Source organism: Cervus canadensis, chromosome 6 (genome assembly GCF_019320065.1).
Source record: "Cervus canadensis isolate Bull #8, Minnesota chromosome 6, ASM1932006v1, whole genome shotgun sequence".
In the NCBI taxonomy this organism is placed as follows: domain Eukaryota; kingdom Metazoa; phylum Chordata; class Mammalia; order Artiodactyla; family Cervidae; genus Cervus; species Cervus canadensis.
Window position 1 is genome coordinate 23,561,329 of NC_057391.1, and position 19,035 is coordinate 23,580,363.

The window sequence follows — 19,035 nt, forward strand, 5'->3', positions numbered from 1 at the left end:
GTGTTGTTGTTTATTCACTGAGTTGTCTGACTCTCTTGCAACCTTGTGGACTGTAGCCAGCCTGGCTCTTCTATCCATGGAATTTTCCAGGCAAGAACCCTGGAACAGGTTGCCATTTCCTTCTCCAGGGGATCTTTCCAACCCAGGGATTGAACCTGTGTCTCCTGTGTCTCCTGCATTGGCAGGCGAATTCTTTACCACTGAGCCACCAGGTAAGCCCATCATACATATGTATATGCGCATGCACACACACACACACAATCCCCTTCTGAAGGAAGTGTTTCTACCCATAAGAAAGAACAGTGATAGGTGACCATGTTCTCTGAGACTCCCTCAAAATGGCAACAGGGCTTTGCATCAAAGGAGGGCACTTGACTCTAGGCAGCCATCCATGGACTGACTGGGTAGGTGCTCATGGTGTAAACTGATGTGGGGATTTTACCCTCATGGGATCCTGGTGACAAAACTGGATATTCTTATTTTTCATCTTTTCCCCTGAAGTCAGGACCTGTAGTCATGTGCTACCCTTTTGTGACCTTCCTTACTTAATACTTGCTATAAAAATGTTTTCAACAGAATTTAACTTGCTAATATTTAAAGATTTTAAAAAAACTTATATTCATGAATGAAATTGGTTGGAAAAATTTTTGGTACTATCTTCTTTGATTTTGGTATCCAGATTCTGTGTTCACCTTCAGAAATGAGTTGAGGCATATCCCTTCTTTCTCTATTTTCTATAACTGGAATTATATGTTATTTTATTATTTACAGAACTCATCTGTAAAGGCCATTTTGCCCTGATATTTTCTTTAATACTATTTTAAACTTCTGTTTCATTTTCTTTAAAGATTACAGACATGCTGAGTTTTCTAGTTCTTCTTTTTTAAAATTGAGGTATAGTTGATTTACAATATTAGTTTCAGGTGTACAGAATAGTGACTAAGTATTTTTTCAGATTGTACTGTGTAATAGGTTATAACAAGATAATGGCTACAATTCCCTGTGCTGTACAGTATATCCTTGTTGCTTACCAATTTTATACATAATAGTTGATGTCTGTTAATCCCATACCCATAATTTGTCCTTACCCTCCTTCCCTTTCACCTTCAGTAACCACAAATTTGTGTTCTATATCTGTGAGTCTGTTTTGGTTTTGCATATACATTCATTTGTCTTATTTTTAGGATTTCACATAAAAGTGATATCTCTAGTTTTTCTAGAGATAATATTTGGCAAGTTGTTTTTTCCTCTAGGAATTTATCCATTTCATTGAAAATACTTAAGTATATTGGCACAAATTTATTCATATTCTTTTTAAAAAATGTTTGTAGCATCTCTATTTACATCTTATTTCTGACATTTATTTATACCTTTTAAAATTGATAAAGCTTCTGAGAGCTGTTATTTTATTAGACTTATTAAACAAAGATTTTCTCAAACATACAAAAGCTAAAAGAACTCATTGCCCGAAGGAAGGGAGAAGGAAATGGCAATCCACTCCAGTGGTGGGCTTCTGTCTATGGGGTCACACAGAGTCGGACACGACTGAAGTGACTTAGTAGCAGCAGCAGCAGCCTGAAGGAAGTCCTTAAGGCAGGGGAAAAATAATAACAGGTGGAAACAGGAACCTACACAGAAATGAAGGACACTGGGAATTGTAATTACATCACAGTATATATATTAACTCCTGGGAATAGGGCATTTAAATAACATTGAAAGGTTTGAGTTGTAACTCTAAAATACTGGGTTTTGTTCTCCATAAAAGAGTAAGTTTATTTTCTAAAGCAGAAGCTCTGAAAACATAGTTGTTTTTTTTTTACCCTTCTAATAAAAGTCGAACAGTAAAACCGCCTCCAAATTAAAAACAAATTCTTAAAATAAATAAAATTCTTGCTTTAAAACTTTTTCCCTTGACTATCTTAAATTTTTTTTTCCATGTAAGTCACATTTATTTTTATCTGCTCAAATGATTTTTTTCTTTTTCATTAATTTTGTCATTTCACTAAACTATGTCTTGGTATTGGTCATTTTACATTGATATTCTCAGTTATAGTGTATTCGCTTTCATTTTGCACTCACAAACCTTTTTTTAAATGTTCAGTTGTTTTACTGAATTATAGCTTTTAGTATTGGCTTCCATCTTTACATATGTTTCACCTTCAGAAATTCCTGTTATCCATATGTTAAATATTCTTTGCTATGTCCCATCATTGTCACTTTCTTTTGTTACTCAATTGTTTCATCAACTGGGGACCACAGCCTGGGTTCACCAGATTCCTTAAAAGGAACTGAGTTAACATCCTCTGCTCCCTGTCACTAACCTAAAGGAAGCAAGGTGATGGGATGTGAGTGACTTAGAGCAGTGACTCACCAATCAGAGAAAAATTACACAAGGAGTACTTCCTTCAATGGGAGGGATGTGCCCTGTAAGAATGTTTCTACACTGTGGGACACCACCCACTGAAGCAAGCTGTGCTGTCATCTCTGGAATCTGGCAGAAAGTGAAAATAAAGACCATTAAAAAAAAAAAAAGGTAGTAGAAAATTCCGAAACAGTCATCCATTTTGTAATATGCTCACTGGGAGCTGATGATGACTCAGATCATGAACTCTTTATTGCAAAATTCAGACTTAAATTGAAGAAAACAGGGAAAACCACTAGGACATTCAAGTATGACTTAAATCAAATCCCTTGTGATTATACAGTGGAACTGACAAAGAGATTCAAGAGATTAGGTCTGATAGATAGAGTGCCTGAAGAACTATGGATGGAGGTTGTAACATTGTACAGGAGGCAGTGATCAAAAACATCCTCAAGAAAAAGAAATGCAATAAGTCAAAATAGTTGTTTGAGGAGGCCTTACAAATAGCTGAGAAAAGAAGAGAAGCGAAAGGCAGAGAAGAAAAGGAAAGATACCCATCTGAAAGCAGAGTTCTGAAGAACAACAAGGAGAGATGAGAGCCTTCTTAAGTGAACAGTGCAAAGAAATAGAGGAAAACAATAGAATTGGAAAGACCAGAGATCTCTTCAAGAAAATTAGAGATATCAAGGGAACATTTCATGCAAGCATGGGCACAATAAAGGACAGAAATGGTATGGACCTAACAGAAGCAGGAAAGGTTAAGAAAAGGTGGCAAGAATACACAGAAGAACTATACAAAAAAGGTCTTAATGACTGGGGTAACCACGATAGTGTGGTCACTGTCCTAGAGCCAGACTTCCTGGAGTGTAAAGTCAAGTGGGCTTCAGGGAGCATCACTATGAGCAAAGCTAATGGAGGTGATAGAATTCCAGCTGAGCTATTTCAAGTCCTAAAAGATGATGCTGTTAAAAGTTCTGCACTCAAACTCAGCAGTGGCCACAGGGCTGGAAAAGATCAGCTTTCATTACGGTCCCAAAGAAGGGCAATGCCAAAGAATGTTCAAAGTACCATGCGATTGCACTCATTTCACATGCTAGCAAAGTAGCAAATGCTCAAAATTCTCCATTCTAGGCTTCAGTAGCAAGTGAACTGAGAACTTCCAGATGGTTAAGCTGAATCATAGGGAAAGCAAAGGAATTCCAGAAAAATATCTATTTCTGCTTCATTGACTATACTAAAGGCTTTGGCTATGTGGACCAAAACAAACTTTGGAAAATTTTTAAAAAAGAGGGGAATATCAGACCACCTTATCTGTCTTCTGAGAAACCTGCATGCAGGTTAAGAAGCAACAGTTAGCACCGGCCATGGAATACAGACTGGTTCCATACTGGGAAAGGAGTATATCAAGGCTGTATATTGTCACCCTGCTTGTTAAATTATATTCAGGGTAGATCATGCAAAATGCCAGGCTAGATGAAGTCCAAGTTGGAATCAAGATTGCAGGGAGAAATATCAATAACCTCAGGTATGCAGATGACATCACCCTTATGGCAGAAAATGAAGATGAACTAAGAGCCTCTTGATGAAAGTGAAAGAGCAGAGTAAAAAAGCTGGCTTAAAACTCAACATTCAAAAATCTATGATCATGGCATCCGGTCCCATCACTTCATGGCAAATAGATGGGGAAACAATGGAAACAGTGACAGACTTTATTTTGGGGGGCTCCAAAATCACTGTAGATGGTGACTGCAGCCGTGAAATTAAAAGACGCTTCTTCCTTGGAAGAAAAACTGTGACAACATATTAAAACCTAGACAACATATTAAAAAGCAGAGACAAAAAATAAATAAATAAAAAGCAGAGACATCATTTTGCTGACAAGGGTCCATATAGTCAAAACTATGGTTTTTCCGGTAGTTATGTACGGATGTGAGCAGTGGACCATAAAGGAGGCTGAACACTGAAGAACTGATGATTTAAAATTGTGGTGCTGGAGAAGACTCTTGAGAGTCCCTTGGACTGCAAGGAAATCAAAGCAGTCAATCCTAAAGGAAATCAATCCTGAATATTCATTGGAAGGACTGATGCTGAAGCTGAAACTCTAATACTTTGGTCACCTGATGCAGAGAGCTGACTCATTGGCAGAGACCTCCTGCTAGGAAAGATTAAAGGTAGGAGGAAAAGGGGATGACAGAGGATGAGATGATTGGATAGCATCACTGACTCAATGGACATGAGTTTGAGCAAACTCTGGGAGACAGTGAAGGACAGGGAAGCCTGGAGTTCTGCAGTCCATGGGGTCACAAGGAGTCGGACACGACTGAGCGATTGAACAACAGCTTGAGAAAAGTTTTAGAAAAATGAAATTGAAAGTAGATGCAGTCAGCAAGCACATAGTAAGTCCAGGATTCTTTTGCTCCATCCATCCTGCACTTTCAGGGTTTCGTCTGTGAAATGCCAACAGGCATTGAGTCTAGCCCAAATCTCCCTCCATGGGTTGGTAAATAAGAGACTTAGGTTAGAAAAGTATGTATTTTTGTTTCACCAGCAGTGAGGTGTGTTATTAACACTCTAAACTGAAACAAAAATCAAGAACTTCAAGGAGAACAAGTCCCTACCTTTCTCCTCAGGAAAGGCCACCACCTCTGAGGGCAACATTTCAAAGAGCTATCAGCTGTCAGGCTGCTGGCCTCAGAAGGGAAAGTCACAGAAATACTCAGCAGTAGGAGAAAGGTTAAACAAGGGATGGTACCAATGTGGGATGACAAACTATACTGCTATAAAGTCCACCCAGGAGAAACTATATGGGAGTGGAAAACATTCCTTTTATATTGCTGAGTGCAAAAGCAGAACATACCACACGTTCACCTTTTGGTTGGTGAGATTACAGCTGACTAGACTTGAGATTTTTCCAAATTTTCTCACATTTCTTTATAGAATATATGTTACTTCTTTAACTAGAAAAAAATTTAAATGTCATTTAAAATAGTTGTCCCTTAAATCAGACATTCTGAGGTTCTTTCCAGCCCTCTGCTTCCTGCTGGGGGGACTGCACCTTTGTCTAGAATCTTGGACTTCTCAGGTACATGATATTGATGGGGGACTAGTTGCAATTCCAGGGCTGCTCAGAGAATTCTTGACTACTTTTTATGGGGTCAATACCCCTTTCTCCTAAGAATCCTCCAGGTAAAATGCTTTGCCCTGGGAACAACTGCAATTTCCCCTTTGTTGTCCTTCAGAAGACTGATTGGTAACACACACCACCCAGGGAATCCCTATTTTGATGCAACAATAGTTTTTCTTAGAAGAATTGACTTCTCCCTTGGCCTCCTGCCATTCTTTCTTAAAAAAAAAAAAGGCAAAGTTTGAAGTCAAAAAGAAAGCAGGAGCTTTGTGTGAATACAGATAGAGGTATAATTAAAAGTTCCATAAAGGATTTCCCTGGTGGTTCAGTGGTCAGGAATCCACCTGCCAAAGCAGGGGACTTGGCTTCCATCCCTGGTCCAGGAAGATTCCACACGCCAGGGTACAAATAAGCCTGTGCACCACAACCCTACCTACCATACCCTCTAGAGCCTGAGAGCCGCAACTACTGAAGCCCAGGCCCTAGAGCCTGTGCTCTGCAACCAGAGAAGCCAGTGCAGTAAGAAGTCCATGCATGACTACTAGAAAGTAACTCCTGCTTACTGCCACTGGAGTAAGCTCGCATGCAGCAACAAAAAACCAATGCAGCCCCCCCCCCCCAAATAGTAAGTAAATAAATAAAAAATTTTAAAAAGTTTCATGAAAAGCTCTGATACTTTAAGCTGTGTGACCTCAAGCCAAGTGCTTATACCTTCTTCTGAGTCACCCAAGAGCAGCTTGTATTAGCTACAGAGGGGTCCTTGCAGACAGTCTTTCAAGCACTGCAAAAAGGAAGGGAATTTGTTAAGTTCTCGCTTAACAAATCCAGATAACCTTCCTTTACAAGTTCTATGGCTATATGGGAAATAAAGCCATACATGCAAACATCACATTATGTGATGGAATCAGCATTATGCCTGTGAAAAAGTAAACATGACATTAGCTCTTTTAAGCAACATTGCTTAAAATTATTGTCAGATTTGATGTATTTTCACGCTTAAACACTTATGGAAAAAAAAAAGAACTTTCTCTTATGTAGGATTATGGGACAGAGAGAGGTAACTACAAGGTCTGTCCATTACTCTATGGAAAATACACTCTCATTAGGTCTGTCACATCCAGACCCTCAGCTTCGGTTTAATTGAGAAACCATCAGGAGAAAGGTCCATGCATATTTGTACATGTTATCCTCTGTACTTAGATCTGTGATTGACACAGGGCAGACTTCCACATTTATTTACAGAAGTGAATTTCCCTATATTCCCATCCAGCTATAGAGCCAGTCTTACCTCAAACCACATGCACACACACATATGCACACATACACATGCATATGCAAATGCACATGCAAATGTATACCAAACTGAGTGCCCAGAGGAAATAAACTTGTCAGTCAGTTAACCTCAACCAGGACACCAGACACCTGGAGTTAGGTAAGCTCATGGGGACAAGGGTATGGAACATCTGAAGGAAGAAAAGGAGTCAAGAAGAAGAAAAAAGGAGGAGGAAAAGGCGGGGGTATAAGGGAACACAAGTGAAGACTTCAAGAGAAAGTGAAGTTTCCAGAAGCTTCTCTTTCTACCCCCAGGGCGAAGAGTTGGCCAGGCATGGAGACAGATGAGTGGTCATATCTGCTGGGGGCTCCCTGGGACTGGTGTGTCTTTGAATCCCCAATACCTGGCACAGAGTCCATGCTCAGAAATGTTTGATGGATGAATGGAAGGACATCCTATCCTTACAAACACCGAGTTTGCTAAAAGTCATTAAATATATGGGTCAGAATATTCTACCAATCATATGTTATCCTACTTTCTGTTATGATCTCAATGATTGTCTGTCTGGGTTTTCTGCTTTGAACTCTAGCTGTCCTCTAGGATCAGAACCATGACTGGAACCCCAGAGATTCATATGTCTCACCGGTGCTCTCCCATTGAGAGCTGGCTCGTTTCCTAGCCCCTTTGGCTGTAGACAGGAGCCTTCTCTCCACTGTTCATGCAAACATTACCACCTGACTAATACAGCCAGTGGTACCTGCTTTCTGAGGTGGCACAGTGGTAAAGAGTACCCCTGCCAATGCAGGAGACACAAGAAAAGCGGGTTTGATCCCTGGGTCTGGACGATCCTCTGGAGAAGGAGATGGTAACCCACTCTAATATTCTTGCCAGGAAAATTCAGAGGACAGAGGAGACTGCAGGGCTAAAGTCCATGGGGTCACAAAGAGTCAGGAGCGACACATGCATCTGCCTTTCTACTGGGTTGACTCTTTTAGAATTTTGACATCAGCCTGAAACGACTGGGCATTTCACTCTGGACTCCTGGCGCCTCTCCTTGGGAACCAGCTCTTTAACCAGCTTAATATATTTTGAAAAACATCAGCTTCTTCTTTTATTCAGTGGCCTAACTCAGGGGTTTCTGTGTGACTGACAGTCAAATAGGGGCATGATAGAGGGAAAGGTGGCAAACGTAATTAGATTATGGATCCCCTGGAAACTGGTGCTGTGACGGAATGTTTGATTGTAATCCATATTAACGCTCAGTTCCTGTGGTTAACAAGGCTTTAGAGAGGGGTATCTAAAAAGTAGAAGCATCCAGGGGAGTTAAAAATGGAACCATCACTTGTAATACATTTGGTTTGCATTTCTTTTCTTCTCAATAACTGATCTCAAAGGTCTTTAATTTCCCATTATCTTAGATGATCAATAGTGCAGGAAGGAAGATTCCACAGGGTGCTCTAAGGAATCAAACACATTTACTGATTCACATTAGTCAATGGTTACTGGTTAAGACTTTATAACTGAAACCATTTTTAAGTCCATTCAGAGGAGGTAAGAGTAAATAAAGCCATTTCTCTCTTTGACCTTCATTTCTTTTGCTTTTTGTTGTCTTGATAGTGACTTGTAAGGATCTCTAATCACTTTGTACTTTCGAAGATCAGTACTGCAGAAACATTAGTCTTATCAGATACTTTCCTGGGCAGAAATAGTAGTTCCTGTGGGTTGAGGAGAGTTTAAGAAATCTGCTTATCATAGTTGGTTCTTAAATATTTGCAATACATGTTAGAAAACGAAAAGCTGTTATAAGGGGCTTCCCTTGTGGCTCAGCTGGTAAAGAATCTGCCTGCAATGTGGGAGACCTGGGTTCAATCCCTGGGTTGGAAAGGTCCCCTGGAGAAGCGAAAGGCTACCCACTCCAGTATTCTGGCCTAGAGAATTCCATGGACTGTATAGTCCATGGGGTCACAAAGAGTCGGACATGACTGAGCAACTTTCACTTCACTTCACTTGTTCTTTATCCCCACATGTTTATCCCCTTTCCCCATGGCTCCTGACAAATTTTGGAAAATGCTCTTGAAATATTTTATGGTCTCTTTTGGGTGCTGGGAGTCTTCACCTTCTCATGTTTGCTCTAAGTGTCACTGTAGTCTTGGTCCCACTAGGCAGTAAACCTGAAAATTAGGAACAGTCACAGTTCTGAAAAGAACGATGGTGCCCATAGGTCACAGAGCCTTGCTGGACAGAAGCTTTCAAATACTGATGGAAAGGGCATGCCATTCACCTTGATGGCACAAGGACCTACAAAAAAAGCAGGAAGAAACTTCCTGTAGCCTTCCTTCTCCAGGATCAATGCAAGAACTTATTCCCACTCCTTTCCTCATAAAAGCCTCATGCTTCTGACATGTGGATTGTTGGAACGATGGAAGAGTCTGAACTGAGGGTGCTTGTGAATGAAGTTGCAGAAGGAAAATTTGAGAAAACCTTCTTTCTTAATGTACATCTATTCCCTGATGCCACTGAGAATTCTGAGTCCAGAAAGTGTCTCTTTAAGGTGTCATAGCCAGAAGGGCCTCCATTTGGGAATTCCCAACAGATATCCACTCATTCTTCCCTTTAGCATTTCACTTCCAAGGAAAATTTTAGAAAAAGACATTGACCCCAGATCTACTCTTTTGTAAAGAGTGGCTGTATAATCTTCACTTTTCTGATAAAAATTTCTGTGTCTTTTTGTTTTCTTGAAGGAAAGGTAAGGATATTTTCCCCTTAGAAAAACTAGCTTCTTTTAGGGCAGGAATGAATCAGCACATTAAAATATGTGTGTGGTGGGGATGGGGGTGGCGCAGGGAGATCATAAAATCTCAGAAAGATTTCTAAGGCTGCCAAGCCTAGTGAGGCTTGTGTAATAATTGAAAAAACAAAGCAAAACAAACAAACCAAAAAACCCCCTCTGTTAGTTCTACCTATTACTGAATGGTTTAAATTATTTTAATTGTGGGATTCATGTACACTATTATGTTTATGTGAATTAGATATAATTCCTGACTTTCAAGCACTTACCTCTAGTTCAGTAAGAGAATATTTTAAGTAGATGTATAATCAAGCCTTGATTGAGTTATATTAATGCATATATATGGAATCTAGAAAAATGGTACTGATGAACCTACTTACAGAGTGGGAATAGAGGTGCTGACATAGAGAACAGACTTGTCGATATAGCAAGGGGAAGAGGAAGGTAGGAAAGAGGAGGGTAGGAAAATTCAGAGTAACACTGACATATATACACTATGACGTGTAAAGTAGATAGCTAGCAATAGCTAGCAGGCAGCTGCTTTACAACACGGGGAGCTCCGTCTGATGCTCTGTGTTGACCTAGTTGGATGCCATGAGGGTGGCAGGGTGGGAATATATTCCCCTCCTCAATAGGAGAATATATAGGGGAATATATTCTCCTATTGAGGAGGGGAATAAATTTATATATATATATATGTCTGATTTACCATGTTGTACCGGAAACTAGCAAAACGTTGTAAAACAATTATATTCCAATTAAAAAATTAACTGTAAAATGCCAGAGAGTTAATGGAGGATAATTTTTTTATATTCATTTATTCATTCATCCATCAACTATTATTTAAATGCCTAATATTGGCCAAAAAATATGGGAAGTGTGCTAAGCAACGGAACTCAGTTGTGAAAAAGACAAAGGGCCATATTCTTTCCTTTTTCTTTATAATTTTAAAACACTTTTTACTTTATATTGGAGCATAATTGATTAACAATGTAGCAGGGCCCTACTCTTTTGAATATACTTTGTAGTAGAGGCAGAGAAATGTTAAAGAAGTAACAAATAAATAGTTGAAGATTCTAATAAGAGCTATGAAGGAAAAGGTAAGATGAGTGGATTGAGGAGCTGGTGGATGAAAAGAAGAGAATTGCTACAGACTGAAGGTTTTCAACCTCCCCCAATTCCTATGCTGAAATCCTAACCCAAATGGGATAGCCTTAGGAGGTGCAGCCTTTGGGGTGATTGGTCATGAGGGTGGAGCCCTCATGGATGACACTAAGTGTCTTTTTAATTTATTTTTATATTTGTGTCCTTTTAAAAGATTTTGGAGAGCCCCCCAGCCTCTTCTCCTATGTGCACAATGTGCTTAGTTGTTCAGTCATGTCCAACTCTTTGAGATCCCATGGACTATAGCCTGCCAGACTCCTCTGTCCATGGGGATTCTTCAGGCAAGAACACTGGAGAGGGTTGCCATGCCCTCCTCCATGGATCTTCCCAACACAGGGATCGAACCCAGGTCTTCAACCCAGGTCTCCCATATTGCAGGGAGATTCTTTACCGCTGAGCCACCAAGAAAACCCTGGCAAAAAGAGCTGTCTGTGGACCAGAAAACAGGCTCTCCCTAGACATTAAAGGTGCTGGTGCCATGATTTCAGACTTCCCAGCCTTCAGGACCATGAGAGATGAATTTCTGTTGTTCATAAGCCGCCCAGTCTATGGAAGTTTGTTGTAGCAATCTGGAGGCCCTAAGACAAGGACTATAGAGAGGGTGGTCAGAAAAGAACCTCTAATGAAGGGAAATTTAAACTGAAACCTGATGTCATAGAAAAGAACATTTCACGCAGAAAGTGCAGAAGTCCAGAGCCAGGTAAAGGCTTAACATTTTTCAGGTGCCTACAGAGACCAGTGAGGCTGAGGAGAAGTCAGTGGGTGTGAGATGATGAAGAAGATATGAAAAGAGAAGACATAGGTAATAGAAGAGTCAGCAGAAGGGTTAGCAGGGGATTCTCCAGGGAATAGATTTCCTGTCACAGAGTTGGCTTGGCCTCAGGAAAATGATAGAGAGAAATTCCCATTTTCTTAAAGAAAGAGACAATGTTGACTGTAGACTATCATTGGAATGAATTAGGGATCAGCTCACAAAAAGGAACTATGCAAGATCTGACCCAAACTAGTGCACAGCAGCTGAGGAGCTGTCTGTCCACAGGGACAGACAAAGTTGGGAGTGTATCTGCGAGCTTCTGAGGTTCTTCTGCAGAGGAGAGAGTGATGTAATAAGTCTCATTACTAGACAGAGAAGTTGAGTGATACTTTCCATGGAGGACCATGCTAACATTTCTAATATCAGTGGCCGTCGTGAGAAGTATTCATTGAAATACCAGCAGCAGCCACACAACAGACTGTGTTAAGTAATAACGAATTCTGTTCAGATGTTACTTTCTCATAAGTAGTAAGAACAGAGGAAATTCCCTGACAGTCCAGTGTCTAGAACTCCATGCTTTCACTGCAGAAGGCACAGGTTTCATCCCTGGTGAAGGAACTAAGATTGTAGTTCTTGGCCAAAAAGAGAGAGAAAGCAGAATGCAAGCACAGAGATTTAGCATCATTATTATCAAGCTGCAAAGAAGGGGTGTGAAGTGATCTGCTGGATTACTAAGGATAGATGTTGAAACTCATTTCATTAGTTTTCTATGTAGTTTTCCTTTTTGCAAAAAAAGAGGAAGAGTTAGACCAATCTCTAAATTAATCAATTATCCCATACATTAATGGCAATGAGAGATCACTGATAGAATAAAGAACTTCCATTTGATTTCTCCTTTCTCTATCAGTGGTCTAATTTTCTCCTTTATTGGCATCATTTATCATGGTCTAATCAACCCATCTGTGCAGAGAGCAGTAAGCCCCTCCTCTCTAGATGCATGGCTACTGGGTTCAGCCTGCCCAAGAGCCTGATGGCTTGTTCTCAGGATGGATTCATTGAACCCTATGGGTCTCACAGACCTTTAGGCTTCCTTCTCATTTCTCTGCCTGGTGCAAACCCTGAACCTGCCCCTGCCCCCACTGTAGCTTCTCCAGCAAAGGCTTCAGTCTCCTGAGGTCACCCACCTGCTCCTCTCTCTCTCTCTTTTTTTCATTTATTTTTATTTGCTCCTCTCTTTTGTGCGTGTTTTAGTTGTCTCCAGGGCACAGCCTGAGGTTCTCCTGTCACTCATGCAAAAGTCTGGAGCCGTGGACCTGGAGGCTATACAGATTCCTTTCCTGTGCCATCCACCCTCTCTCAGCTGTGTATCACAGGGAGACCTGTCCACCTGTGAACACCTACACACATTCCAAGTCTCAATTTAAAGGTCAACTACTCCGTGGAGCCTTCTTTGGAACAATTCCTCTTCCTTTCCTTACGCTCCTTGCACATTGAAAACTTTTTGTAATAGCTTGGCTCCCCCTATAGAACTGTCAGTGCCTTGAGGACAGGTACTGTGTCTCGTCTCTGTGTGGTAATAAGAACCAGTGTGTAGTAGATGCCTGGTAAATAATTGTCAAAGAAGTTAATTATAGTGAACATCTATCATAAGAGAAGTCAATGAGGTAACAGGAAGTAAAACACAGTACCCTTATGTTAGTTTGCTTTCTGTTTTTGTATACAGATTTATAAGTTGGCCCAATAATAACCTTGAGAGCATAAATGTTTCTACAGGTAGCCCTCACCCTCAGCCTATAAAGGTTCCTGCCCACTGATTGACAGTGGGGGAGTTGGCCTTTAGACAGACGTCTGCCCTCCCCACCCCCAGTTGCCAGCATTGGCAACAGAACAAACTTTGCTTTCACCAACCTAGGCCTCTTTAATGCCTCTTGGGCGGTGAGCAGCCCAATCCCACTTTTTGGTAATAGTACTTAAGGATGCCTACGTGGTAGGCTATTGAAGACTCTTCTTTAGGTTTTAGAAAGCTTATTCATATTTGAACTGTGACCCTGAAATCTTCTTGTTGGACCAACTCCTTGGAATTCTTCTGGCACTGAAAAAGTGCCCCAAGAATGACTTTTCATGCAGCCATGCCCAACACATTGGTGGGACTCACCTGAGGAATGCAAAGCATCCTATGAGGCCCTTTCAGGGCAGGCCCTCTAACTTATTTCTGTACTCCCATTGTTGAATGAATGAATGAATGATCAAATTCTAAACTGCTTACTGTGGGTACCCACTCAGGTCTGCAGAGTTGATATGAAGGTTATTTTTCTTTTAAGGTTATTTTAAACAAGATATTTGAGACCCAGCAGATGCAGAAAGAAGCTTTTTTGGAGCATCTCTTATCTGAATAAAAGCAGAGTCTTCTGAGGGTAAAGTTGCTATAAATTCACTTATGAGAGTTTTACAGCCTGGGAAAAGATAGACCACTCACATTTGCATAGACAGACATTATCACGTATTATTTTCCATCCAATTTATTCCCTTAAAAACTCATTTATTTCCTGTAGAATTCCTATTTACTCCCCCCACACACATTAAGTTCAGTTCAGTTCAGTTCAGTCACTCAGTCATATCCAACTCTCTGTGACCCCCATGGACTGTAGCACGCCAGGCTTCCCTGTCCATCACCAACTCCTGGAACTTACTCAAACTCATGTCCATTGAGTCAGGGATGCCATCCAACCATCTCATCCTCTGTTGTCCCCTTCTCCTCCCACCTTCAATCTTTCCCAGCATCAGGGTCTTTTCAGATGAGTCAGTTCTTTGTATCAGGTAACCAAAGTATTTGAGTTTCAGATTCAGCATCAGCCCTTCCAATGAATATTCAGGACTGATTTCCTTTAGGATTGACTGGTTGGATCTCCTTGCAGTCCAAGGGACTCTCAAGAATCCTCTCCAACACCACAGTTCAAAAGCATCAATTCTTTGGCACTCAGCTTTCTTTATAGTCCAACTCTTGCATTCATACATGACTACTGGAAAAACCATAGCTTTGACTAGATGGACCTTTGTTGGCAATGTAATGTCTTTGCTTTTTAATATGCTGTCTAGGTTTGTCATAGCTTTTTTTCCAAGGAGCAACTGTCTTTTCATTTCATGGCTGCAGTCACCATCAGCAGTGATTTTGGAGCCCAAAGAAATAAAGTCTCTCATCATTTCCATTGTTTCCCAACTATTTGCCATCAAGTGATGAGAGTGGATGCCACACTCTTAGTTTTCTGAATGCTGAGTTTTAAGCCAACTTTTTCACTCTCCTCTTTCACTTTCATCAAGAGGCTCTTTAGTTCTTCTTCACTTTCTGCCATAAGGGTGGTGTCATCTGTGTATCTGAGGTTATTGATATTTCTCCCCGGCAATCTTGATTCCAGCTTGGGCTTCATCCAGCTCACTGCATGACAGGCCAATGAATCCAAGAGATGAGGCATTAAGTCAAAGAATATGACTTTATTTGAAAAGTTGGATGACTGAGAAGATGGCTGACTAACGTCTCAAAATAACTATCTTCCTTTGATCTGGATGTCAGGTTTCTTTATGGATCAGAGATGTGGGAAGGTGAATAAACAAGGTAAAAAGGCCATTAATCTTGCAAGTATTTCTAGAATGGCAAGTCTCAGGCAGGGGGATGTGTTAATTTCTTCCTTCCTGCCATCTATAGGTAGACAGGGTTCTGAACAAAGCACTTTATCTTAACAGTCAGGCAGAGGGGCAGGATTCTCTGAGGCAGGCCTTTATATATGATTATAATAACAAAAGCAAGTCAAAGAAACAGTTCCGACATGGAGTTGGAATTGACTTCTCCCTGCAATATATATATATATGTATATATATATGTGTGTGTGTATATATATATATATTTATCTATATATTGAGAAATGAAATATTTCAGTAAACATGGATGTCACAGTCACCAGTGATTTTAGCTCTCCAATGTGAGCTGGTGAGCCCTAAGGGCACCCAGAAAGGAGAAGAATAACTGCCGTCTGGCAGCCGTCAGACTGAAGCTATTCCCTATGGTGAGCCTGATTCAGCATCAGGATGTGGACAACATAGGATACTGGCCCAGGATAGCTGAGATGCTTATGAGAGGAATGATGTCAGTGAGCCCACTCTGAATCTTCCTATACATAGAAAAACACTAAATTCCTTAACTTGGGATATCCGGTTTTCTGTAATTAACAATAATCTTTTGCTATTCACACTAGCTGACCTTTGCTGCAAAACTTCTACACAACCTGGCTCCTCCCCTCACCTCCTCCGAGTAGTTTTCCCAGGGTCATTTGGGATACTATCTCCTGGGCTTGAAGTCCTAAATATTTCTGCTGAATAAAACTTAGCTCTCAACTTTTAGGTTGTGAATATTTTGTAACGTGGCAATATAGGCATATTTATGTGTATGTGCTCAGTCCAACTCTTTGCAACCCCAAGCACTCTAGCCTGCCAGGCTCCTTTGCCCATGGAATTTTTCAGGCAAGAATACTGGAGTGGGGTGCCATTGCCTACTCCAGGGGATCTTCCAGACCCAGGGATCCAACCCGTCTCCTGCACTGGCAGGCAGATTCTTACCATATAGCCCCCTACTTATATATTAGTAGGGGGTTTCCCTGGTGACTTGCAATGGGTGTGTGACTCACCCAGTTCTGGCCACTTCTATACTCCCTCCGCCTGCAATGTCGGAGAGGCAAATTCGATCCCTGGGTTGGAAAGATACCCTGGAGGAGGAAATGGCACCAACTCCAGTATTCTTGATGGGGAAACCACATGGACAGAGGACCCTGGCAGGCTACAGACCATGAAATCAGAGAAGAGTTGGACATGACTTAGCGAATAAGCAGCAACAATAACAACAAATACATATGTGTGTGTGTGCTTCCCAGGTGGCATTAGTGGTAAATATATATATATGAGTGGTATATATATATATATATATATGAGTCACTTTGTTGTACACCTAAAACTAACACCATAATGTAAATCAACTATATTTTAAAAGTAAATAATAAAAGTAAAATTGTCTTCCAGCAAATACAGGTCTCTTTTTGGGAGGAAAGTCTATTGCCAAGAAATATGATGTTCTTTATTTCTTATCTGAAGGGGATTTTGCATTTTGTCTTTTCTTAAGTTCCTCTCCTCCACTCTGGCCTATGGAAGGATAGGTCACTATGGATAAATCGGCTACACACCCTTCTTCATCAGCCCAGGAGTATAGAAGTGGCCAGAACTGGGTGAGTCACACAGAGGCTTTCTTCTCCTCCGTGTTCAGGTACTCATCCCTTCTTCTCCAGATCTAGGGAGCCTTCCAGCTGGGGGCAACTGGACACCTCTTGCCTTTCCCCTTGCAGAGGTGCTGGTGGGAGATGTGGAATTCTGACCAAAGCAGCTCCAGGACTCCTGGGGAGAGAAAGGACCTTCCTTTTTCTCCCCTTCCTGTGATCATATGCGATGTGCCTTTTGCTAAACTCCAAGGGCTATTTAGTTCAGAACAAAGACTTGGTTGGGGTTCAAGCATCAGTGCTATAGTGACTTTCTCTGCTGCTTATAGAAAGAAAGACTCTTATTGGCAAAGGCTCACTCTCCCTAGCAGCCCCCAAAGAGGGCTCCCTGGGCAATTCCCAATCCCTTCCTAACATGACCTTGTTTTCCTGTGGACCGAGACCAAGATGTTCCTCCCACCCTGCCTTCTTGAAACTCAACCCCCCTTTTAATTTGCATAAGGTCCACATCCCTGGGATAGACGGATTGCATAAACTGCCTTCTTTCTCAGAGACCAAGCTAGAGACTCAGGTAAGCAGCCCAGGAGTTGGTTTCAGAGGCTGCTTCTGCTTGAGGGTTTGAGAAGGGGATTCCAGAATGACTGAGTCTAGCCTGAGAATCAGGCTGGGCAGACATGAGCAGTGGGTAGAGCTGGGGTCTGGAATGGAGCACGCATGATGCAGAGAGACCATGAGGTTGGAGAAGGGGCAGCGCCCTGGCTGGGGAGGCTCAAATCTCTCTTAGGAACACAATGGCATCATTTATGGCGTGGTGTCAGACACAAGACAGGAGCTGAGTTTCCCTTGTGTTGGAGGACAAGAGGACTCTATCAACTGTGATCCTGGGTGAATACTGGGTGGTTATTTCAGGGGTACAACTTGTCTTACTCAAAATCTGGCTTTTTTATTTAATGGTTTATTCAAAAGGACCAGGAAAAAGAGTACATCAAGACTGTATATTGTCACCCTGCTTATTTCACTTATATGCAGAGTACATCATGAGAAATGCTGGGCTGGAAGAAGCACAAGCTGGAATCAAGATTGCCAGGAGAAATATCAATAACCTCAGATATGCAGATGATACCACCCTTATGGCAGAAAGTGAAGAGGAACTAAAAAGCCTCTTGATGAAAGTCAAAGAAGAGAGTGAAAAAGTTGGCTTAAAGCTTAACATTCAGAAAACTAAGATCATGGCATCTGGCCCCATCACCTCATGGGAAATAGATGGGGAGACAGTGGGAACAGTGTCAGACTTTATTTTTTTGGGCTCCAAAATCACTGCAGATGGTGACTGCAGCCATGAAATTAAAAGGCGCTTACTCCTTGGAAGGAAAGTTATGACCAACCTAGATAGCATATTAAAAAGCAGAGACATTATTTTGTCAATAAAGGTCCATCTGGTCAAGGGTATGCTTTTTCCAGTGGTCATGTATGGATGTGAGAGCTGGACTATACAGAAAACTGAGCGTAGAAGAATTGATGCTTTTGAGAAGACTGTTGAGAGTCCCTTGGACTGCAAGGAGATCCAACCAGTCCATCCTAAAGGAGATCAGTCCTGGGTGTTCATTGGAAGGACTGATGCTGAAGCTGAAACTCCAATACTTTGGCCACCTCATGCGAAGAGTTGACTAATTGGAAAAGACCCTGATGCTGGGAGGGATTGGGGGCAGGAGGAGAAGGGGCCGACAGAGGATGAGATGGCTGGATGGCATCACCGACTCGATGGGCATGAGTTTAAGTAAACTCTGGGAGTTGGTGCTGGACAGGGAGGCCTGGCAAGCTGTGATTCATGGGGTCGCAAAGAGTCGGACACGACAGAATGACTGAACTGAACTGAATGAGCTGTATGAGTATATTTTATTTTCCAAGTATATTTCATATCAAAAGACCTTCTATATTCAAAGACAGGACTGCTAGGATTTTAGGTCATTTCTGAGGTCACCACCTAGAGAGGAGGATGTCCCCTCTGTAGGAAGCAGGAGTCAAATGTTTGTGGGAAGAGTATATGTGAGTGTCTCCTTACCTAGAAAAGCTCTTAGGAACAGGGACATCTTTCTGGTTGACTGTAAGCCAGGGAGGCTACAGGTGGGAGCTGGGGTTCCCTTTCTAAGGTGATGCTTTCCCTCCTCTCCCCCTTTTCTCATTCCGGTTCCTCCAGGGGAGTGAGGTCATCATGGCTCTGAAGTCTCTAGTCGCGTTACCACTGCTGGTCCTGGTGCTGCTGCTGGTGTGGGCCCAGCCTTCCCTGGGCAAGGAATCTGCAGCCGCCAAGTTGC

The 19,035-nt window shown here is 41.6% G+C and overlaps 1 protein-coding gene across 1 annotated transcript in view; it reads left to right on the forward strand.

Annotated features, from left to right (window-relative positions):
• The window catches only part of LOC122443302 (seminal ribonuclease-like), a 44,033-nt gene that overhangs the window by 24,316 nt on the left and 682 nt on the right, over positions 1–19,035 (forward strand). Inside the window, 1 exon segment of the mRNA XM_043471324.1 lies at positions 18,918–19,034. Coding sequence (XP_043327259.1) covers positions 18,933–19,034 — 102 coding nt within the window. The 5' untranslated portion in view covers positions 18,918–18,932.